The sequence below is a fragment of the Rhineura floridana genome, chromosome 1 (genome assembly GCF_030035675.1).
Source record: "Rhineura floridana isolate rRhiFlo1 chromosome 1, rRhiFlo1.hap2, whole genome shotgun sequence".
Lineage (NCBI taxonomy): Eukaryota > Metazoa > Chordata > Lepidosauria > Squamata > Rhineuridae > Rhineura > Rhineura floridana.
In genome coordinates this window covers 75,907,774-75,933,034 of record NC_084480.1, presented here as the reverse complement: position 1 = coordinate 75,933,034, position 25,261 = coordinate 75,907,774, and the positions used below count along the sequence as shown (strand labels likewise).

The 25,261-nt window shown below is 38.8% G+C and overlaps 1 protein-coding gene across 5 annotated transcripts in view; it reads left to right on the top strand.

The window, feature by feature from the left end:
* PGGT1B (protein geranylgeranyltransferase type I subunit beta) overlaps positions 1–25,261 on the top strand; it is a 53,734-nt gene that overhangs the window by 16,999 nt on the left and 11,474 nt on the right. For 4 of the 5 annotated variants that reach the window (XM_061624328.1, XM_061624289.1, XM_061624318.1 and 1 more), the window contains exons 4-8: positions 1,660–1,811; positions 6,722–6,854; positions 18,081–18,126; positions 20,620–20,804; positions 21,049–21,157. In XM_061624328.1, the coding sequence (XP_061480312.1) occupies positions 1,660–1,811; positions 6,722–6,854; positions 18,081–18,126; positions 20,620–20,804; positions 21,049–21,157 (625 nt within the window). Of the gene's footprint in view, positions 1–1,659; positions 1,812–6,721; positions 6,855–18,080; positions 18,127–20,619; positions 20,805–21,048; positions 21,158–24,622; positions 24,683–25,261 lie in introns of all 5 variants that reach the window. The other variant, XM_061624308.1, reaches the window with a different exon arrangement.

Here is a 25,261-nt window from a genome sequence, read left to right as displayed (position 1 = left end):
TCTGATTTTATTCAAGTTTGCCTTGCTTTTAACTGTACACAAGCCATGGCCATTTGCACCTCCTTGGGATCATGAATACCTGATGGAAATCCTGCTCACTCTCTTTCTGCATTCTGCAGCATGGATCCATACAGACTCATATTTTAATGCAATCCTTGGAATATTGCAGCATTGCCTGAATACATATTTGAAAGCTTTAGTCTAAATGAGGATATGCTTCACTGGGAAACCTTCATGTATATCTCTTCAGTTTGAAGAGTTTAGCTATGCAGTTCTGCTGAAATCTAGTAGAAGGATGGATGATGAAAACACTATCTCAGTATTTTTGTCACGACATATCTGAGATTATAATTTGGCTATCTCATTAAATTTGTGGCAGACTTGACTAGTGGGGTTCCTTATAATATAGACACCCTGTGGAATTGAAAGTAGGTTAGAGAGCAAGCACAAATCAGATATATTGAGTGCAAAGTCAGAGGAGTCAGATGGGTCTACAGTGTCAGTGTGTTAGCAGGTTGGCCGCATAGACGGAAATTCCATTCCTAACATTTCTGTCTTGGTTATTACCAGGACAGCATCAGCGTGCTTTTGTGAGCAAGGCATGAACATAGCTGTCCTTATAATAAAATATTATTATGGGTAGATAAACCAACAATTATTTGCACCTATCTTTACAGTTATGACGGTTATAAAGGTCTTATTTAAAAAGAATAGACTTTCTGAATGCCAGATCTCACATAACATATCAACTTCTATAATTTCCATATTTGCATAGGTTTGTATCCAGTTAAGTGATACTTAGAGTAAACTCATTGAAATTGGTCTTGTTCATTAATTTCAGTGAGTCTACTCTATGGCTTAGCTGGATACAACCCATTATAAATCCATGAAAGTGAGAGAGAACAAATATCCCTAAAATGTAAGCTACATAGGTTTGACTGGTGTCTTTTTAAAAAAACAACAACCAGACATAAACAGAATATAATTAGTTTTCATGGTATCATTTCTTATATAGTGTGATCATATTTCCAAATGTATTTAAAGTGATATTAGGCGTTTGGCAATATCCCACTGTACCCTGTTATGTGATGCCAAAATCTTGTAACCCAGGATCTCTAATGTAAATTCCAGGAAATACTGAAAGCACACCTACCTTCTTTTATGAAGTGCTGCTTTTCTACAGGATTAGTTCATTTAAAATATGCTTATTTCTCAAATTGTTTGTCTTTCTAGACTGACCATTTCTTGGGTATTTGCCAAAGAAAGTCTAGTTTGATAGTCTCATCCAGTACAAAGTCTGTTGATGTATCACTCTATCAAGAATTAACAGTGGTTGAGATCTGTCATATAGGACTAAAGTGGCACATTGGAAGCAGCCATCAGTTTGTAGAAATCTGTGCAAAATTCTCTGGATGCTGGAAATGTACCCTGGTCTTAAAATAACTGTCACGCTTCCTGCCATTTGCATAGCTGCTGATATGTGTGGGTCATGTAGAGGTGGGCATTTATATATAGCCATTCAGACAAGTGTTTCTCCGGCTCAAAGAGAGTTCAGGGAAATGATCTTAGTCTTCTGAAAAAATAAATGCTTCTTTTGTTATTAGTTTTTTGTTACGATTCTGTATTTCAAATTAAAACTTGTATTCTGTTATGTTTCAGGGTCCCGGTGTTGCTCATCCCTATGATAGTGGACACATAGCAATGACTTATACTGGCCTTTCCTGCTTAGTTATTCTTGGCGATGACTTGAGCCGAGTAAATAAAGAAGCCTGCTTGGCAGGACTTAGAGCTCTCCAGCTGGAAGATGGGAGGTACAGTGAATTCAGTGTTGCAATGTGTTAAAATATTTTTAGAAAGGAAAAACTGGATCCAAATATGTAATGCACTGTACTGTAAAGCAAGAATTGGCCAGACTGAAGACCAGCTTGGAGAAAGCAAAGACTTGAGTACAATAAGCAACAGAAGGCTTTTCTTGCTTTGAACTCTTTTTCCTCCAGGGAAGGCAAACTGAGATTAAGGCATCCTAGTGAGTGGAGAGGTTTCTCTCTTTACCCCCTTCCGTCATTTCACATAGTACAGAGGTGAGCGGGGAAGCCTGCACTCCTACCTTTAATTGTGCCCTTTGGCAGGGGTTTCAAAGTTTAGCCCTTTGAGACTAAGTGCTTGTTTCCTGGTCCGTATATTGCCATGCAGCTAGTCAAAGGAAGGCCCCAAGGCTACTAGAAACAACATTTAAAGAAATGGGAGATAAAAATGTGGAGTCAGGAAGTCAAGAGACTTTTGCAGATTCAGGTAGGGAAGAGTAATGCCCTATTTAATTTGCTGAATGTCCTCAATTCTCCTGCCGCAGTAACGTGTTAAAGACTTAATTCCTACTGAACTCCAGAAAATCTTAAAATACCCTCCTTTATCTTAGATGTTTGTCCTGCAGTTCCAGTCTGCAACAGTAGCAACATATTGTAATTGGTCTGATTTTACATCAAACTGCAGTTTCAGATTCAACTGTTAATGCACCCAAAATAGAAATAGAACATAACCTCCAGTTTGAAACACAGAAGGGCGGTCTTCACCATCATATGACATTGACCAGTAAAAAGGCTTTGAAATTAATAAAAATAAATTTGACACAGTTTTCTAGGATGAATGATGAGAGAAATATAATTTTCTAGGTTAGATTCTCTGTAGAAACAGTAACACAGGAAAGAAGCAAAGTAAGAAGAACACCAACAAACATACAAAAATGTAATTCTCGATCTTTGGTGATGGCAGGTTACCACTTCTCACCATATGCTCAGAGGCACATGTTACCAAATTCTTCCAAGCTACACAGGAAGTGGATTGGACTGTGAAAGACCAACCCAAATTGTGTCTGAAATTTTACAAATTGGTAGGGCAGTACAATATCTCAGAGAGGAGATCAGGTTTCCTGTTCCCCTGGTGCACTCACTATAGCTGCCCAATTTTGCTGCTTTTTAAAGTTTGATAGAATTATGTTTGTCTGTAGGTACGTTCTTAAACCGCAAGGGTTTTTTTGCCTATTAGTGAATATAAATACAAAGAAGTAAATAAATAATAAATAAATGTTGGCACATGATCACAGGTTGACTGGTAATAACTTTCCTCTTTAAAAATGTAGAACAGGATATCATTTTATTATGAAAATCATAACCTCTAAGACGCTATCAGCATATAGTTTGCTATTCATTTCCCATCATATTTCTGGGCACAGAACAAATGCCATATATTGATTTGAATTTCTTTCTGCTGTGCCTCCAGTTGCATGTACCATAACTTAACCAAACAAGCTTACAGTGGAAAGAACTTCAAATCAGTAATATGTACATCATTGAATATAGTATTTCCCTTCCTCCGCCATTTGTTAGAGTTCAGTTCTTTGCCTTCTCCTAATTACTATTTGGTAGAGAGTTTAGATAATGGGGTTTACCTCAATGCTGAAAGCTGCCAGAGTTCCTAGAGATAGGGTATGGTATAATTGAATAAAAGGACTTGTAAAATATGCAGGCCAACCAATAATTGTAGAACATTTGTTCAATCCTATTTGGAAGGAAAGATTACCAATCAAGATTCTTCTTTAAGCCCAGCACTTGGTTTAAAAGTTGAGATTATACAGACGTTGATCTGATGTCACAAACATCCCTGTAGTGGTTGCCACAACCAAGGTGACCATTTTATTTTGTATTGTGCTTGTGGTGGTAAAGCCTTATTACAAAGTGTATGTTTCAGACTGGAATGGGAAAGAACCTGAGATGGGCAGGGTGGGGATCGTGGGGATAGGGGAGAGAAGAGAGTGATGGGGCGAAATAAAAAATCTTTCTCAAGATATAGACAGGTGGCAACTGAGAGATGTGGAAATAAATGAGCATTTGAGAGCCTGCACAAGGAACAGGAGAGATGGCACTGTCATGTCAATAGGAGCAGGAGAAGGAGTATCTCTACCTCTTGACATATTCTTGGATGGAGTTTGATCAAGATTATTGTTTTTGCCACTTAAAAATTAATTTAGAGCTAGTATTCCATTGAGGCAAGCACTGCTTTGCTAGGGAGAAATGGCTAGATGACAAATTCTGATGTGAATTATAGCAACTCATCTGTAGCAATGTAATATAGCAGCAGATGAATGGGTACATACAATAAAAATACGTTAAACTAGGGGCTGCTGGCCCTGCTTTTTTTGCTTTGTTTGCTTACCCTACCACCTAACCCTAGGAAAGCCAACCCCACCTACCCTCATCCCCTGGCCAACCCCCCCACTGCCCCCAGACCTTGCCAAACTCCTCTTTACAGGTTGCCAAGCTGCCTCCTCTTCTCCTCTCCCTTTTATAAGGCACCAAGCGCCCCCTCTCCTTCCTCCTCCTTATTGGTTCCCAAGCTGCCTTCCTCCTCTTAGACCTTCTCCCACAAGGAGGAGGAAAGCAGCCAACCAAAGCAAGCCACACAGGAACAGTTGCTCTGCTCTGCCTTGACTGTTCCTCTGTGGCTCGCCCAGCCACCACCTGTCACTTGCCATGCCTGCAACCCACCATGGCCCCACAGCATTGCTGTACTGTTCAGTCCACCCACCTGCCTCACATCCATTCGCTTGCCCTCACCCACCCCTTGCCTTACCCACCCCTCCCTTGTATTTGCTCTCACCCCCATTTGCTCAATGGAGAAGGAAAGAAGGAAGGGGAAAGGGACAGAAAAGAGGTATTGAAGGAAATTAGTGAAAGAAAAGGTTCCTATTTATTATAATATTTCTAGGAATAGAAAGGAAAGAGATAAGAGAGGAAAACTGTTACAGGAGGAAGAAATGAAGATAAAAGGGCCAGGGAGGACAGATGAAAGAAACATGCAGTTGGGGTGTGTGGAGGGGGATAAAATACAAGTTTGAGTGTGAAAGATAAATGGGAGAAGAAATCAAAGGAGATGGGTAAAAATATTTTGAGGACCATGTGGTGATGAGAACAGGAAAAATATAAAAGAAAAGCTTTCTGTGCTTAGAGCTTCTGGATCAGCAAATTTTGCTTAAATTGGGGCTGTGTCACAATACCTTCAGGGCAAATGCTTGTACTTGATTTGAGGAAAACTGAGCTGTGGAACTCCTTGTTACATGGAAAATGCCATGGGAAAGATTTCAGTTATTTCCAAAAATTAGGTATCAGCTGAAAATGGTGGTAGTAAGTGCCAACTGATTATGCCAAAGTGCTGCTAACTCTACCATAGTTGTGTGACTGGCTGTGTCCCTGGACCACCATTTTCTCAGTGGTGGACCTTAGTAATTTTCAGCCACCTCAAGTGGGCCTTGGGAGTAGAAAGTTTGAGTACTACTACTACTACTACTACTACTAATAATAATATACTGCTTAATTGCCAAAGTGGCTTCTAAGCAGTTTACAGGTATAAAACCAATTACAAAAATACCACAAGTAATTAAAATACACAGTAAAATAATCCCAACAAAACATTTAAATTCACCCTCTAATGATAGTGCTGAATTGATTCCCCTCCCCAGGAAACCCCACAAACCTGATTCTATAGAAGAAGCGCAACCCCATTTAGAATAGGCATTATCATTACTAGGACTTGCTTGTTTTCCATTTCACAGATTCACAGAATTAAAAAAGGTGTTAAGGTAAAACTGTATCAATAAAGACAGTCAGTCCCTATATATCCCAGAAGATTTTTGATTTAGTATTTAACTATGAAAGGTTGTAGAAAGACTGAGAAGAACTTTGGAATTAAATTAGGTAACTGGTAAAATTGTGTCCTGGCAATGTTCTATGAAGACTGAGTCACAAACGTTACATGAGAACTAGCGTTCAGATCAAAGTAAAATCAGAGTGTTAGATATGGCAAAGTAGAATCATGTAACCCAGCGCATATTTTTACTCCCAGGGAGTTTCATACTAACAATAGGAATGACTGAATACCCAAGTTTGAAGACAAATCTTCAGCAAGAAGCCTATACCTGAGGCAGCAGAGTAGGAAAAAAATGTTTCAAGGCTTGCTCCATAGCAAAGGTACAAACCCAGTTTTTCCCCATTCCTGATGCAAAATGAAGCCTAGCTGTTTTCCAAACAAATGGATGTGATTTTCTGCCTTCCAAATCAGATGTATGTAATAGTAAGAGAGCAAGCACCTTCTTGTGCTCTGCCATGCCCAGTGAGCGCAAAGCCAGCTATCCTTTAGAACCATATGTCATGAAGTTCAGTCCAGATCACCCCACTATTCTGGGCTCACCTGGGTCTGGCAAAGTGAGCAGTGGTGGCACACTTCCCTGGGCAGAGGAAGATGGTGATTTGGCAGCAGCTCACCCATTGCCTGGTGTCTGTGTGCAACAGCCATGAGGAGTTAAGCTTCAGAGGAGGAAAGCGAGCGAGGGCCCTACGGAGCAAAGAAACTTTGCTCTAGGAAACAGAAAATAGGGCATGATACAGAATCCTGCTTGGGCCCTGCCACTTAGCTGAGTGGTGGTTATTCTGTCTGGCCAAAATGGTCCTTGCACTAAAGGTAATGTGTACGTGCTGGCTTTGTAGTTAGTTCAACAGGAAGAGGTCTTGTAATCACCGGGCAGGGTTCTGTCTTCAGCGACTAATTAGATCATTTTTCTGTAGACACCAATAGATTAAAGTAAATTATGTTTTGTCATGAAAAATAAAAATAGGTTGGGGTTCAGTTTAACAGAACAGTAACTGTTGCATAACTCCAGTATATGTTTCAGTTTTTGTGCAGTCCTTGAAGGAAGTGAAAATGACATGAGATTTGTGTACTGTGCTGCTTGTATATGCTACATGCTTAACAACTGGTCAGGAATGGATATGAAGAAAGCCATTGACTATATTAAAAGAAGCATGGTAAGATTTGCCAGTTATAAATTTTTGATTTCTTCTAATCACAGGTCCTTTTCTTAACTGTTCATATAAACGTATATTCTATATTCCTGTGTTTATTGGGAAGTTAAACAATAAAACAGTTTCTTTGCCAGTGTTGCTGCATCCAAACACATCATTTAATGCAGAATACAATAGCATTAATGCATTCCTTTGCTTTTGGTATGAGCAGCATGACAGAGATTCACAACATTAGGATATGTTTAATGAGTTAGGGCAAATAGGACTTTTAAAACCTAAATATTTGTGGTGGTACAGTAACACATACTCCTTTGTTTTTCTTACCAGAAATAATATGATTGATTTCATGACTGCTATCTGGCAAAATAGTCCATACTTAAACTGTTGTCTATTTTGTATGTGTATCAGAAATATGAAGTATTCTTTGATAGTTTTAGCTTTTTTCCCTTCAGTTCATGTTGTGATCCTATGTGCACTTACCTGGGAGTAAGCGGTGGGGTAAACATGCAAAGGATTGCACTGAGAGGCTTTGTCATTACAATCCTGTGTATGTTTACTCAGAAATATGGTAATTAGCTATAGGATTTCAACCTTCAGTGTTCTTGTGCTACTGCTTTTTATGATGTTTTTGGCCTGTGTTATATTTTCCAACAGATTTTTGAAAAACTACCAGTTCATATTTTATATTAACATTTTCCATACTGGTGTGATTGCAACAGTGGAATCCTACCTCATCATATGGTGAAAATATAATTGCTGTGTCTACTTGGGCACAACTTTACTTAATATGTAAACTTCGTTTAAGATTAAATTGCTTGTGGTTTATGAATGGTTTAAATTTTGCCTTTTGTATGCATGGAAACACAGAATTGTGTTGTGAAAGACATGGACTGTTGCCTAATACAATCTTACATGTCAGTGTAAGTGAGATACAAATTAACAATTTAGGTCCGAGTTTTCTGTTCTCTTTTAGCTGATATTAATGAGTTAAACTTTCACTATAGGTCTGGAATCTACAGGTGCAGTTAGCACACCATTATTAGCATGTTAGAATGCCACTTCCTAGACACTTCCTTTGTCTGTAGAAGAGCCCTAGCTTTGTCACAACTTACTTCATAAAATGACATTCCCATACTGCATTGTCAATCCTTCATAGTGCCAAGAATCTGGCATGCTAATTTTTGTGGAAAGCCAATAGTGCTTCATAGTTACCACTCATAGTGAGACACTAGGCTTCAACTATATTTGAATATGCACTTAAGTGTGCTCCAAAATACTGATCTTGAAAACCAAGTCAGACAGATAGCCCTTCTATGTTTTTCCTCTTAATTAAAATTCTGTCAAAGTCTAAGCAGTCAGCTTTTCATTGCTGTATAGAAATGAATGTGTAAGATTAAGTACAAGGTACGTTTGATATCGAATGCTATTGACTGCTGCATTTATTTAGACTTACTAGGTATTTATGTCTTCAGAGAGACTAATCTAACCTTGAAGGACTGTGAACACTTCAACTGTAATCCTGCATGCGGTTTTTCTGCTTGAGTTGCCTCAGTAGGCTTTGAGCAGCCTAATGGGGTGCAGACTTTATTTAAGGAATTTCTGTACCACCCTTCAGCATCAATTTTAAGGGTGGCTTACAAATAAAATGATAAAAAGCACATCAGTACAAAAATATAATCAAAAACAGCAGTTAAAAGCAGCATAAATATTTTTATGCAGATATTTTGATTTGGAAACTATATGTTTATGTATCATATCAATCCTTCTACACTGTTCATGAAAAATATAATTTTACTAGATTTCTAACAGGGTAATGAAAATTCTAGCCATCAAGCTGGATCTCTTAGGCTCATTCCTGTTGTATATCTTTCCTGCCTGAAGAAAATCTTGAGAAGCCATAGTTGACAGACACTAGGGCCTGGTCCAGATGTAACAGCAACGGGCCAGGGGTTGTGCGCAGCTTTCCCCACTGCTGTGTATTCCTTACTTGAGTTCTAAAAACTGTATTCTCTGAGTTACTTCAACGCATCCCAGGTTCATTTTTACCAGGGTTAGTACTGGTGTTACTGAATGCAGGGGGAGGACAGCCCAAATTCTTATGTGAGAGAGTGCATGTGGTGTCATACTGGTTTAGATGTTTCTAGCTTTATTTTAAATGAGGTTAAGATTAGTTACAGTATGATAAATAACAAATAGTTCCCATACCTCCCCTGCTGTCTGCTCCAAAAAGAATTAGAACACACAATTGACATCTGGCAAGTAGTGTCCTGGGAGAAGTAAGTATGGTCAAATTAACTTTAAAAGAAGCTGGAATGTGAAAAATATGTATTGACCTGCTTGAAAGGTTTAGAATACTATTGGTAGAATAAGGAAAACAGATGCTACATTTTTTAGAGTAATATAAGAAAAAAATTACAAATGCGCTTTGTGAATCTGTTTATAGCGGGCAGCACAATTTGCTTTAATAACAAGCAGAGCTAAGCAGCTGGCAACAAACACCCAGCTGTTTTCCCCTGAAAAGGAGCTTTAGGAGAAAAGTAATAGATGAGGAAGGGTTAAACACCCCAGCAAATACCTCATCCCTACTTTGCACGTCAGTGCCAGACACAAAAATGGGAATGCTGCTGAACATTAGTTCTATCCTAAACTGTAATATACATTAGTGTTCCAGTTGTTTTCCAGCTTAATAGGTTGGAGGACACAGGTGAATGCTCTGGTTATCAAAATCTCTCCCTTTTTAGATCTGTTATATTAGGGTTCTTTGTGTGCAGTACTGGCTTTTGTTTTGTGGTTGGTTAACATCAGTATGAATATATTTGTAATGGTGATACTTGAGACCTCTCAAAATTCCCAGTACCAAAATATATTAGTGGGGCTTTTACTTCACTGCGGACATCAGTCTCTTTACAGCAAAAGTATTACATGTAGGATTTGTTTTAAGATAAATTAGTGTAGAACACTTTCACTGTAGTAATATTCAAAACAGCAACATCTTGCAATCTGATATTTTCTCAAATTATAATATGGATGAAGAAAAATGAAAATACTGCTTTTCGTGTTTTTACATATCTGAGGTGGTTGTGTTTTTCATTGTAATGTAAGTGAAATATATCAATGATGCAAATGACTGTTGAGTTTTCTGTAGTTCTAGCTTGGACTGATAATGTCCCCTTCATTACACACAAAACAGTTGAAATTGTTAGAAGAGTGCTATTGTACAATAACCTAGTTTTGTTTCACCATATCTTGTGTCATGGTTTGCAAGAAAGTGAGGCTTGTTTGACCTTGTATATTTTTATCTTTGCAATGCAAACTAGCATGCAGTTGAAGTTCATGCAGTGTGGTTAGGCAGCGACAATTTTGCAATGCTATTTCAAGTAAATATTTTCATAGGCTTACATTCAAACATGCTCTTGCAAGTGTCCCCCTCCTGCAGTTCTCTGCACCACAGCCCATGTCATTCTGGAGGGCCTCTTGACCCTCAGAAGTGGGAAGGCTGAGGTGGAAGGAGGAAACAGGTAACCCCTGTTATATGAACCATATTTTTGCTCACATATCTTTCAATCTATGCCATAGCATTGCAGTATTCAAAGAGTACCTTAAGTAGTAGCCCAATCTTATGTAGAGTAAAAGATTCTCTAAACTCTTTTTTTTCCATTAATTTTTTTATTCAAAGTTTCAAAAAACAAAACAAAAACAAATTAATAACTAATACAATAAAATAAAATGTTGACTTCCGATTTGTCGCAGATCAGTTATAGGTCTATAATATATAACAAACCTGTCTCTTAATATATTACAAAATCACTTTCCTCCAGTAGTTATCTTAATTAATCATCAAATCTCATTAACATCACTTTATTCTTTCCGCAAAAAGTCAAAGAGAGGTTTCCAGTCCTTGAGAAATATATCCATCGATTTTTCTCCAAATAAACATGTCGATTAATCCATCTCATCAAGTCTGCTAGGTCCAGTAATTTCAATAGCCATTCTTCCATTATCAGTGTTAATTCCATCTTCCATCCTTGCATCCATAATAATCTTGCTGTCATAGTCATAGTCATATAATAAGAGTCTGATAGGAATTTCCTTCCTCACAAATATTTCCTTGCCATCAATTCTGAATGTGTTACTGAAATGTTGTTGTAAAGTCATATCTCTGATCCTCTTTTTTACGAAATGCACTAGCACATCTCTTGAGAGTTTTTCCATTGTCACATATCTGTAATTAATTCTATAAATTTTCTCTATTTCAAGCTCTATCACATCATTCCAGTCCAGAAATTTTTTCGAAACATTGATAGCTTTATCTCTGACATCTTCATCAATTTCTTTAGGGACAACGCTGAATTCCAAACAGTAATCTTTATCTCTAAGGTCCATAAACTCCAAATCTTTTTCCAGTTCCACATTTGATATATCTGTTCCAATCTCCAGGACTTGCATCTTCCCTTTAATTTTTCTTTCTTCTTCTATTGCTTGTCTAGGTATATGTTTGATCTCATCAACCTCCTCTCTCATAAAATCCCCTATTTCTTTCAGCTCCTGCTTCATTTTGCCAAATTCAATTTTCATCTCTTGTTTGCCATGTCCAAGTTCTTGTTTCGTTATCTCCATTATTTTCTGAAACATATTTACTTCCAGGGTCTCAGCCACTTTCTTAATTGTCATTTTTAAAACCAAGAAGAAGAAAAAAAAACCCTTCAATTTCCAATATAGCACTATTCCCAAGCAAAGAGCAATTTATTTCTTTTTCCAGCAACAAAGGAGTTAATATTCCAAACCTGATGACATCATAATGTAGACAGCACAAACTGCCTTATCTCTTATGTGTCCAAGAATGCAAAACAAATTTAGTTCACAGCATCCAAATAGTTAGTGGCATAAAGAACAAGCAGATTCGTCAAAATGAAGTAGACCAGAAAAAATAGTCCCAGACATATAATACTCAAAAGTTCATATAAATCAAAAATTTTCTCCTCAGATTAGATATCTCTCATCCGTTTGTATCTTTATAATTCTCAATTCCAGGCCAGCTTTTTGCAATAAAAACAAAGATAAGCTATTTCGATTTCCTTCCGCCTTAATTCCGTGTATAAAAGAGAAAAGTTATAACTCACCCAGGGATTCTTTACTGCTGATTCTTTTAACAAATCTCTTTACTGCAACAATTTAAGCCAAATGATAAGGATAGAAAGAAGAATGCTTGCCTGTTAGAATCTGTTTTTCTTTGAAGAAAAGAAAAACGTCTCGCTTAATCAGTTTGAACTTGCTTGAAATTCCTTGGCTCCGTCCAATGTTGCTGGCTGGTCCTTCGTTCATAGGCAATCCTAATGAATTCAAGTCCCCCAACAAACACAACGAACCTTGTGGATGATCTCTTCGTTTCTCCCTTGCCTGGGAGAAAGTTTTTACCAGTCAAAAAAAACCCTTTTGACTGGTTTTAAAACTGAAAAAGCTTCCTCTGAGACGAGAGCTCGTCTCAGAGGCAGGCACAAGCGAAGCAATCCTTCCCGGAAGTCAAAAGGCTGAGGTGGAAGGATGAAACAGGTAACCCCTGTTATATGAACCCTATTTTTGCTCACATATCTTTCAATCTATGCCATAGCATTGCAGTATTCAAAGAGTACCTTAAGTAGTAGCCCAACCTTATGTAGAGTAAAAGATTCTCTAAACTCTTGACAGTGGTTCCCAAACTTTTTTTACCAAGAATCACTTGAAAATTGCTGATAGCCTTGGAGGACCACTTAATGATTTTTCTGCTTGTTGTAGAAATTGTGCTCGATGCTGTATGATTTTAATTGTATTTTTATTGCTTCTTTTGTCTTTGTATTACAATTTGCATTCCATAGAACTGTTGTCAACCATCTTCTGCTGAAGGGCGGGTAATAAATTTGATAACGATGTACTCATTTCTGAAGAGCTACTTCGTCTTTGTAAAGAACTCATCCAGTGACCATGTTTCTTTTTTTTTTTTTTTTTTTTTCAATAATTTTTATTCAGGTTTTCATAAAACATACAAGACAAAATCATAAAACATTCAAAGACAAAAAACAAAATCAAAAATAGTTAAACAAAAAGAAAAAAAGAAAAGGAAAAAAAAAAAACAAAAATAAAAAATAAAGAGTAAAATATTGACTTCCCATTTGTCAAAGATCAAATCAGTTATAAGTCTATAATATATAACAATCCTGTCTCTTAAGTCATATTATAAAATCACTTTCCTCCAATAGTTATCTTACTTAATCATCAAATCTCATAAACATTACTTTATTCTTTCCACAAAAAGTCAAAGAGAGGTTTCAATTCTTTAAGAAATATATCTATCAATTTTTTTTTTCCAGATAAGCATATCGATTAATCCATCTCATTACTAATTATGATAATCTTGTTGTCATAACCATAGTCAAAATAAACATTTCAATTAATCCATCACATCAGAATCTGTTAGGTTCAGTAATTTCAGTAGCCATTGTTCTATTATCCCTATTAGTTCCATTTTCCATCTTCCATCTTCAGTAGTCTTGTTAAGTCCAGTAATTTCAGTATCCAATCTTCCATTATCAGTATTCCATAATAATCTTGCTATCAAAGCCATAGTCATATAGTAAGAGTCTGATGGGAATTACCTCTATCCCAAATATTTTCTTGCCATCCATTCTGAATAGGTTGCTGAAATACTGCTGTAAAATCATATCTCTGTTCTTTTTTTCAAAATACACTGGGTCATCTCTTGAAAGTTTTTCCATTGTCACATGGCTGCAGTTAATTCCATAGATTTTCTCTATATTGGGCTCCATCACATCATTCCAGTCCAGAAGATTATCCATGCCATTGATAACTTTATCTCTAGAATCTTCATTAATTTCTTCAGAGATAACATTGAGTTCCAAACAATAGATTTTATTTCTAAAGTCCATAGACTCCAAATCTTGTTCCTGTTCCACGTTTGTTCCAATCTCCGGGATCTCCTCTCTCACAGGGACCCCTGTTCCAGTCTCCAGGGTCTCCTCTCTCACAGGGACCCCTGTTCCAGTCTCCAGGGTCTCCTCTCTCACAAGGACCCCTATGTCTTTAATCTCCTGTGTCTCCAAACAATAAATTTTGTTTCTAAAGTCCATAGACTCCAAATCTTTTTCCTGTTCCACGTTTGTTCCAATCTCCGGGGTCTCCTCTCTCACAGGGACCCCTTCCAGGGTCACCTCTCTCACAGGGACCCCTATATCTTTAATCTCCTGCTTCATTTTACTCAATTCAATTTTCAGCTCCTTACAACCCTGTCGCAGGTTTTGTTTCGTTATCTCAATCTCATCCATTATTTTCTGAAACATAGTTATTTCCAGCTTCTCAGCCACTTTCTTAATTGCCATTTTAAAAGAAAAATATAGGAAAACCACTTCTTATTTCAGCAACAATTGGGTTAATACTCCAAACTTGGTGACATCACAGTATAAACAGAGCAGACAGCCTTATCTCTCCATGTTTAAGTAAACAAAATGCAGTTCCCAGGATCGAAACAATTAATGGCGGTCGTCAGAAAACAGATTCGTCAAAATAAAATAGACCAAAAAGAGAGTAGTCTCAGACAATATAATATTCTTCAAAATAAAAATCTGGAATAGAAATCCCTCTTCTGTGTATATCTTTAGAATGCAAATCCAGGACAGCTTTTTGCCACAAAAACAGAGATAAGCTATTAATTAGTGAGTAGCGGAGAGAAGTTATGGCTCCCCAGTGAGATGTCAAAAACCGATCAATCTGGCAAATCTCTTTTAAACAGCAACAATTTAAGTCAAGTAAAAGAAAAATATAGAAAGAAGGGTGCTTGCCTGTTAGTGCGTTCTCTCTTAGAAGATAAGATGAACGTTCGCTTTTCCAGATAGAGCTTGTTGTTAAAAATCCGTCCCACCTTCGTCGGCTGGACCTCGTCCCATAAATTAATGAGATCTGGTCGTCCCAACAAAAATAGGCTTTGAGGTTAATCTCTTCGTTTCTCCCTACCCGGGAGAAGTTTAATCAGTCAAAAAAAGAAAAAATCTGACTGGTATATCTGAATAAGCTTCTTTTGAGGCAGGAGCCCGTCTCAAGAGCAGGCACAGGCTAAGTCACCCTTCCCGGAAGTGCAGTGACCATGTTTCAAGAATTAATATTCCGCTTTGCACATTTTGTTTTCATATTAACTAATGAGAACTCTGAGACATACTCCATATGGCTTCACTTACTATGATTCTCCTAGATTGGGGGGCACGCAGTGCTATTTACTTTATTTAAACTCTGTGTGAATTGCTTTGATGTAAACTACCTACTCCTGAAATAATTTGTACAGAGGAATTTGTTTGCTTTTGTTTGCAGTAGTAGACAGCATGGGGAGGGTGGTGGTGTTCACCTGACTTTCCGACAGCTGAGTCGCTGCTGCTTCCCAGGTAGGACAGGAGGAGGAGCGAGGCAGCAGGGAGGTAGGTGCGGTGCAAATGCACTGGCAGGAGCATCAGATTGGCTCATCTGGTGCGTTTGTGCTGCACTAACTTCCCTGCCACCATGCCCTTCCCCTACTCCTTCCTGGGAAGCTGCAGCAACTCAGTTGTCAGAAGGTCAGGTGTGTGTCGCTACCCCACAATGCCATCCACTACTGTTTATATGTGTGGAGATAAAAATAATGATCAGCAGGCATGGATTGCTAAGATACTGGAGTTTTACTTTTGTACTTTTGGATTACAGTGGCTTCTAGCTATAAATAAAGGTTGTATGTATTTTACAAGAATTATGGGTGTTAGGAACCAGAAGTAATTTGCAGCTTTTCTCCTCATACTTCTGATTCTCAGCCTTCCAGACCTCAAGTACTGAATGTTCCCTATGTAATTCTAGGATCAACTTATCATTTTCACTGAAGGTACCTGCCCCAGAGGGTATTAGAATTAGTTCCCCCCCCCCTGCTAACATGGGAACCTCTCCAAAGCATTGGAACATGATTTGGGGGATTAGATGTATGACACTGAGAAACTCTTGTCATTTTTGGCTCGTGTGTTCTTTTTTCCTTGCATTTGGTCTTTTGCTTAGTATTCAGTTGCTTAAGCTTTAGCCCTATCACATTTGGCCCACTGAATACTTCTTATACCTCAAGATAATGTGCCGCAGTTGTTATTCAGGAAATATTACAAAATAATTCAATCTGCTCTAGAATTTCCCAGTATTCTAAAAGGCCATGCATAGTTGTAGTTGCCGTCCTGGGCTCTTACTGGGAGGAAGGGCAGGATATACATTTAATAAATAATAAATAAATAATAGTCTGACCAATGAACATAGAGCAAACTTCTCCATACGTTCAGTAATACAATTAGGATTTTGGCCTGTAAAATTTATTTTAGCCAGACAAGGAAGTGAAGACTGGTATTTGTTTGGCTTTTCACATTTCCTGTCTTGCATCACTCAAGCATATTGGTGCCATAATCATTGGAAGGATGGAGGCTCGCAACATTCTGTTGTTTTACAGGCAAGATGACAAGAATTGGTCTCAGCATGTTGAGAAACCTTAGGTCAGTATTTTTTTTAAAAAAATCAGGCAGTAGTTCCCATAGGAAACTAGATTCTTTAGGTCAAATCTTCCTATAGGTTAGTACTTTTTTACTTGGTGTGATGTTTCATTCTCATTGTTTACTACATATCCAATGATCTGTGCATCCTCTGCTTACAAATATCAGATTATTCTGAAGCAAGTGGTTTGGTTTTGGGGAAGGATGGGCATTATTTGCTGCCCTTCATTCTTTCCCCAACCTTGTCTACAGGCAACATTCACAGTTGATTGTGAATGAGAACTTTTTTGTGTATTATGTTTTTCATAATGGCATATACCTGGGCTGCTCTATTTTTTAAAAAACCAAAATATATCTAGCTTCACTCCTGTAGATATACTACAGTTGGTAGAAATGGAGAACAGCTCTATCGAAGCTGATTTTCTAGTTTTGCCATGGCAGATGCTGAACCTCTAGGGTAATAGTACATGTTAGTCATGCTCAGAACAGATCCATTGGAATTAACAGATATCCAATGGGTTTCACCTGAAAATCCACACCAGGAATAACTTAAGTTTCCTAATTGTACACATTCTTTCCTTCAACCTCTGTTACTGAATGGAAGGATTTTGGTATGGAAAATTCACAGAAGCTGGGGATGGGTTGGGTTGGGGAGAGTGTTTGTAAACTCTTTACTTTCCACTCTATCCCATTTTCCCCAAAAGGTTATAAAATAAAATACAGGCATCTCACAAACTGGGTAGTCTGCCACCATCTGATTGTTCACCAATATCTCAATTCCCCCCACCTTTTAAAAAAAGTAGTAGGATATACCTAGGTATCTGCCTAGTAAGCATAAACCACAGTGATAAAATGGGTAAGCAATTGATTGAAGAAACTCAAGGCACATTATTGCAATTGAAAAGAAAATTGATTAAAAAGCAGGGGGAAAAGGTTTGTGGGGAGGCAGATGGTAGAATGTCATTTCATCCAAGCCAGAACCAAGAGAATGGGGCTTTGGGGGCTTAGGAAAACAGCCAGTTGGGTTAAGTTGATCAGATCATAGAAATCCTGCTGATATAGGTCACAATGGGGCATGTTGAAACATTAAAAGCATGAAGTGATTTTGGAATTAGTTGCTCTGGAGAGAAAAAAGCAGAAATTCAAAGTGTATGCAATAAAAGTAAATTTAAAAATAAAAAATCATTTTCAGTGTAATAATGGTGGATTCCAGTTTGATGTATAGAAATACTTAAAACTCATTGTATAATTCAAATTGTGGAACACAGGATGCCAGAAGAAAGGAGTGATAAGTATGACCATATCATTTTACATCCCTATCTCTTCTGATTTCTGAGTATAGTGCATATATTAATACAGAGGTAGCCATTGTGGTTCCTCCAGATGTTTTGGACTATAATTCCCATAATCCCTTACCATTGGTCATACTGTCTTAGGTTGATAGGAGTTGTAGTCTACAACATCTGGACGGTGCCCTGTTGGTGATCTCTGTGTTAAAGTCTTATTTGGATTTAAGCACTGCCTTGCCTTCCACATCTGGTTGTAAGTTCATCTTGTGTCTTTGAAATGTCATCTCTTAGGCTATTGTAACTTAGACTAGAGTAAACTTTTGGCCGAACCCATGTAGTCTGATCCAAGACTTACTAAAACGAAGTGTTCATTAAAGAATGATTACATTTGCTTTGCTTTTCCTTTTCAGTCCTATGATAATGGACTTGCCCAAGGAGCTGGACTTGAATCTCATGGTAAGAGTGTTAGTTTTGCTACCAATCACTTTAAAACAGTGATAATTTAAATAGAATACTTCTGCAAAGAGAATTGCACGTTCTGAGAGAAGCTTTGGTTTTGAGCTTGACTTCAGAACAAGTGTTTGATGAAATGTGGATATTGTGAATCCTGTATTGTGAGTCCTCCTTGTGAAAGTAATAGCTTAATTTCTTATTCATGAGTCTCATAGGCTGTATCCTTACACATTTGGAGCTAGTGTATCTTCAGTCATTTGCTTGCTAATGTTATCTATGCAGTTTCACTTCAGAGTCCATTGGAGTCCAAATTGTGTAGGTATATTTAACATGTAAGTTAAAAGTTGCTAATAATAAGCTTTTAGGGACTCAGTTTAAGGAATGTCCCTGGGTTCATTTTAACCAGTATTAACAGTGGTTAGATATAATGATGAGCCCATGCTCAGGGAAGTATATGTGTGATGAAATGGAAATGGTCTGCCTTCAAGCTGATCCTGACTTCTGGCTACCCTCTATCAATAGGGTTTTCATGGTAAGCGGTATTCAGAGGGGTTTTACCATTCCCTTCCTCTGAGGCTGAGAGGCAGTGACTGGCCAAAGGTCACCCAGTGAGCTACACAGCTGTGTGGGGTTTCGAACCTTGGTCTGCCAGGGTTGTAGTCCAACACTCTAACCACTATGCCACACTGGCTTTCTATATGTGTGATACCATGTCCTAATCCCTTAATGCTTGTTAGTGTTACATCTGCATTTGGCCTGAAACTGCAGGTAAAGTAAAAATTTAAGAAAATTTGCATTTCTAAGCTGTGTATATAAAAACAAGCCATACATAAAATAAAGCAATAAAATCATCATGAAACCAAACACTACTTTAAAATGCCTGCTGGAACAAGAAAGTCTTAGTCATGTGCTTGAAGTTCAGCAAGGATGTTCCTGTCTAATCTCAGTTGGAAGGGACATCACAGGCTTGGGCCCACAACACTGAATGTACGGCTTCTAGTTGTTCTGAGTCTTGGGGGACTATCAGCAGGGACTTCTCCAAAGATCTCGGTGATCAGGCCAGGATATAAGGGATTAGGCAGTCCTTAAGATATCCGGGACCCAAGTTGTTAAAGGTCGTTTATATTAATACAAGAACCTTGAACATGGTCTGGTAACAAACAGGCAGCCAGTGCAAGCTTTTAAGCACCGGAGTTTTGTACTGGTGGTAGTCTGTCACCATCAATAGTCTAGCCACAGCATTTTGCACTAGCTGCAGCTTCCAGATTAGACGCAAGGGTAGCCCCACACAGAGAGCACTGTAATATTCAAGTTTTGAGGTTACCAGTTCATGAATCGCTACAGCCAGGCTATCCCTGTACAAGAATGGCTGTAGTTGGCTCACCAGCCCTAGCTGGTAAAAGTCACTCCGAGCTACTGAGGCTGCCAGAACCTCAAGTGGCAAAATTGGTTCCAGGAACCATCAGTGCACCTGTTCTTTCAGAGGGAGAGTAACCTGATCCAGAACAGGCAAATGGCCAATCTCCTGGACACTGGTGCCTCTGTCTTTCCAGGGTTCAAGCTCAGTTTATTAGCCCTCATCTATTCTACAACTGACAGCATTCTAGACCATGCTCAGCCTTTCCTGACGCTGATATTAAAGAGAAATTGAACTCTGTATCAGCAGCAAATTTGCCCCCAAACTCTGAATGACCACTCCCAACAGCTTCATATAGATGTGAAATAGCATTGGCAACAGGATTGTGCCCTGCGCCACAGCATAAAGACCATGAGGCCAAGACACAGTCCCCCAGTGCTATTCTCTGGACACAGGCCTGCAGGTAGGAATTGAACCATCATAAAACAGTGCTCCCAGTACCCATCCAGGAGAATACTGTGGACAATTAAAAACTGCTGAAAGATCAAGAAGCAGGAGAAGAGATGTATTCACTCGTCTCACTCTGGATGCAGGTCATCCACCAGGGCAACCAAGACTGATTCATTCCCAAAACCATGCCTGAACCGAGGTTGAAATGGATCCAGATAGTCCATATCTTACAGGAGCTCCTGTGCAGCTGCTCTGCCACTGCCCTCTCCACTACCTTGCCCAGAAAAGGGGGGGGGGTATTTGTGACAGGTACTATGGTATCTGAAGAGAAATTGTAACAGTTTGGTTTTCTTTTGGCTAACATACGTCCAAGATGGAGCAGTAGCAACAGGGAAATAGTGGTTTTCTTTCTAGAAAACTCTGGTTGCCAAAATCACTAATAAGTGGGATGACAACTGGTTAGCAAAACAGTAACAAGGTTGAGTGGCTTACTGAGCCTTCTGTTTGAAAATTGTCCAGCTCTTCATGCGTGTTTCACTTGGTATCTCCTCTCTGCTCAGTTGAATGACCTGATAGTGTTTAAAATTGTTCCATACTACTTTTGGTATGGTAGTTTATGTACATTGAGCCTCTTTAGTAGCTCCATGAGAGACTAGAAACCATGTTTCGGAAACTGTCCCATTTTACAGGTGGTTCTACTTTCTGTGGTATTGCATCACTATGCCTAATGGGTAAACTTGAGGAAGTCTTCTCTGAGAAACAACTGGACAGGATAAGGAGATGGTGCATTATGAGGCAACAGAATGGTTATCATGGCCGACCTAACAAGCCTGTAGATACCTGCTACTCATTTTGGGTAGGAGCAACTCTTAAGGTAATTTGACAGTTGAAGCAAGACACTATCATTCATAGTCTGCTGACTTTTTGGCTTTTGCATAAGGTTACCAATTCATGTAGGTTGGCATTTAATATTAAAGGCTGTATTTTATGTCCCATCATTAATTCTAGTAATACATTTTTCTCATAAAAAGTAAGGGTATAAAAACTTTAAAATTATTTTACTGCTAGTACAACTTGAAACTGATAGTGTGTGTTAAACTGACATTTTTTTCTTTCAGCTTCTGAAAATATTTCAATATACAAACTATGAAAAGAACAGAAATTACATTTTATCAACCCAAGATCGTCTTGTTGGTGGCTTTGCTAAATGGCCAGACAGTCATCCAGGTAAATTCACTTTCTTGCCCAACTCCATGAGGGGTGGGTGGGTGAGGTGGGAACAAACCGTGTCCAAATACTTATTATATGAAAATGAGGTGTTAATACTTTTGATATGGTATAAGAGCGAGGGTACTTTCAGCACTAATAGGCTCTTGGTAACACATAATTTTTAATAACTTCTTAAACCATGATTTTGGCTTTAAAGAGCTAGAGTACTGGTTGCATGACAAGCAGTTGATTGGTTGAGTGCAAATTGTGGGCTATGTCTATAGGAAAAGTTGAAGGAAATTGGAAGTAGGCATAAGTATTTGTATCGTGTGCTATTTCAGCTCCACATTAACAAAATAGCACACATTAACAAAAGCTGTACGGTCTGTGCGCTTACATAATCTTTCTCAAGGATGAATCTCTTTCCTATCCATTTTTTTGTTACTATGTTCCTGTTTAAGTACAAGACTTACAGCATAACATCTGTTTTGGGTAAACTGTGGAAACATTATTAAAAATAGTGGGGGAAGTTGGCACACTTTCTGCAGAGGGAATGTCTCTGATATTTTTCTTGACCTTGAAAGTGTTAACAAATGTGTATATGAGGGTGACCCACTATATATTGTATACATGGACTTCCAAAAAGCTTTTGACAGAATTGCTCATCAAAGGCTACTGAACAAAATTACCAGTCATAGAAACTGACCAGAGATGTTTTGTGGTTGGGTGGGGTATAAGTGTAATAAATAAATAACTGTTCATCCTGTAACAGGTTGGCAATGAATCATAAAACAGGAACGGGTAGGAGTAAATGGACAGTTGTCACAGTAGAGAGAAGGAAGTAGTGGGGCTACACAAGGGACTCTATTGAGAATGGTGCTGTTCAACTTATTCCTGACATGGCCAAGTTTGCGGATGATTTCACATTATTTAGAATAGTAAAAAACCAAGTTGATACTGAAAAGCTCCCAAAAGGTGTGTCCAAATTCTATGAAAAGTTAGCAAAATAGCAAATAAGGTTCAGTTTAAGAAAATGTAAAGTGACGAAAATGTAAAGTGAGGCAAAAAATCCTAATCACATATACACGGGGTCTGAACTACTGGGGACAAATGAGGAAACATCTTGGGTCATGGTAAATAGCTCACTGCAATGTTAAATCAGTGTGCGGCAGAGAAAAAGGAACAAATGCTAGGTGGCATTAGAACAGTGACTGAAATGAAAACTACGAGTATTGTCATGCCTTTCATAGTATGACCACATTTGAAATACTGTATATGGTTCTAGTCACATATCTAAAATTTTTGACCGGGCCAGAAGACTTTGCAGATCACTAGAGAAGTTGTTCTCTTGGGATGATATCATTACTATCAGCTAGTCCATGAGTTCTTCATCTACACCAGAGGTGGGCAACCCACAGGCCACATCCCCCACCAAGCCTTCCATATTTTTTTTGCCATTTCCACCACTAGAGGGGGAAAATGTTAGGGAGGCATTCTTGTGCAGGCCAGGTGCAGAACACAGCCCTTTGGAACTCTGCTCTAAACCCATCCTCTGTGGCTTGGTTATGTGTGTGCAGGAATGCCTGCCAGCTATTTTTTCTAGCCATGATGATTCATTCTGGGGGTGATAGGGATGACTGTGACAGGAAAGCATTGGTGCAGTACAAGCAGGAAATCAGGAGCAGAGCTGGTGGGCAGGGTGGGCATGAGTGGAGGCAGGCAAGCTGACAAACAGATATTGGAGGTTTCAGGGGGAGGTAGGTGGGTGGACCCTCTGTGTGTGGGAGAGGGAGAATGAATGAATGAATGAATGGAGTTACATCTCTTAATACCAGTTGCTAGGAATCAAACAGTGGGGAGATGCATTACCATCACGACCTATTTGTGAAATTGCTGCAAGCATCTGGCTGGCTGCGGTTGACAATAGGATGTTGGACTAGATGGACTAATGGTCTGATAAATGATTATGCTCACTGTAGTATTATCTATTTTACACATTATTTTAGTGTTTTTTACTAGCCTTGTAATTGTCAGAAACTGATAGAGCAGGCATCCCGAATCATACAGAATTTGGGAGTGGGTTAGAGGCTGAATTGGCAAACTGACCATCCTATGTTTTAGAACTATGAGCCATGCAGAAAGCAAACTAATTGATGCTGCTATTGGTTCAACAATGGCAACGTACTTTGCCATTCTTAATCTTCGTGGATTATCTTTATAGTAAGTCTTTAAAATATTTAACTATTTTAAAAACTTTCAAACAATATGAGGAATAGCAAAAAGCTTGTATATTATTTAAGGCTTTGAGCTTCTGGCTTTGAAGATAATCTTAGAATGCAGCCCTAAGTGTTGCTTGCAACTACATACACACCATACATTTAAAGCACATTTCTCCCATCCACCACCAAAAATTCTGGAAATTATTTTGTACCCCCTTACAGAGCTACAGTTCCTAGCACTGTAACAAACTACCGTTCTGAGGATTGGGTAGGGGAGCATATGCTTTTAAGTGCGGGGGGGGGATGCTGTGTGTGGGGGGGGGTGAGTGGGGGTGGGGGGGAGAGAGGAGAGACGGAAGTGCTGAAACTATGGCTATGGGCAAAGCTCTGCCTGGTCATGATGGGTAGGGGAATGGACGTAGCTCTCTCTGTTTTCCTTTTCTTCCTTTTTTCATGCTTGCTGCACAGATTTTTTTTAACAGTGGGGGGAATAGTTTATCCACTTTGAGGCTAGACAATCATGGGGCCTTTCTGATGAACTATGGATACTTGAATCAAGCAGATCCAATGCCATCTCCATCCCAACTCCGTCCTGCCCCTGAAACTGCCCCATTTTAGAGGCTAACACTGGCTGTTGCAAAGAACCAGCAGGAGTAGCTCTACACCTGTGGAGGTGTCTGTTGGTATAGCAGAAGTATCTGTGGCAGGCATACTCTACATCAGTGAAGCTGTTCCCTGCCAGTGGAGAGGTGCCTCCACTCCTTCCTAGCCCCCAGGTCTGCTGATGGGAGGGGATTAGGATTGCGCTGAAACCACAGTGTTGGTTTCAGTCAGGTAAAATAAATGCATTGTGTTCTATTTTGCGTTTCTGGAGGTTTCCCCACTTTGGAGATATCACATGGGAGGCAACATGCTTGGGTGCTAAATGTTTGCTCTGTACCCTTGAAACATAGAGGGTTCAGATCACAAATGTGGAGCTCATGTGTGTTAGGGTATATAAATGTAGGCCCCTATAAAATTAGAACCTCCAGAATGTAGAGTTTGGTGAGGGAACATGTCCAATGGGTTTGGTTGTGCCCTGCTTCCACATACAGCACTTTAGGACAGTTTGCCCAGAACTTGAGTAATCTTGCAAGATAATGTCTTGTAGGGCTTGATTTGAGCTGGGGCTTAGCTCTGAAATATATTTTTAAATACTAGGACTCAACCCTGGAACCTGTAAAGCATGATATTAATGCCTCTGTGTTGGTATCTCCTGGTATAGAAGGACATTCTGACACTCCCAGCTAGCATCTTTTCCAGACGTCTGCTATTCTACAGGAAGGTAGGATAGAATCTATCACAACTAGACGCTGGCAATAAGCTGATTTAACTAGTTTGTTTTTAGACCTAAATCAATGGAATAGCTTGCTGAAGTTCACTATTTTAGTTGGGGTTTCCTGCTGGCATTCTTTTGGATCAGAGTCTTCTGTACTTTATTATTATGCACCTGCAGAGACTGACTGAAGAGAGTGTCTTTTGCCACTGAGACACTTCCACTGCAGTTGCTGTTTGTTTCTAGGAGGTAGGGCTTCTGGATCAGGGCGCCTAATTTTCAGCAGTTTCAAGCCTGTTTTGTTCCTGATATATTTATAGTTCTGACAGTGTTAAATTAACTTGCTGAGTTGAATGAACAGACATTAAAACTCTTCTTTAGCTGTAGAACTAGTTGAAAATTATGCCCAGAATGCTTTACTGGTTTTAACCACTTATCATCTAACAGCTTGAGGCATGCGGGAAGGAATGCAAGAATCATCACAATTCAGGAGTTACTATTATTGAAACTTACAATTAAGTCTTAAGACTTAAACAACATAAACAGTAAAAACTGAGGGTTTTACTCTAGAGAAATATTGAACAGATC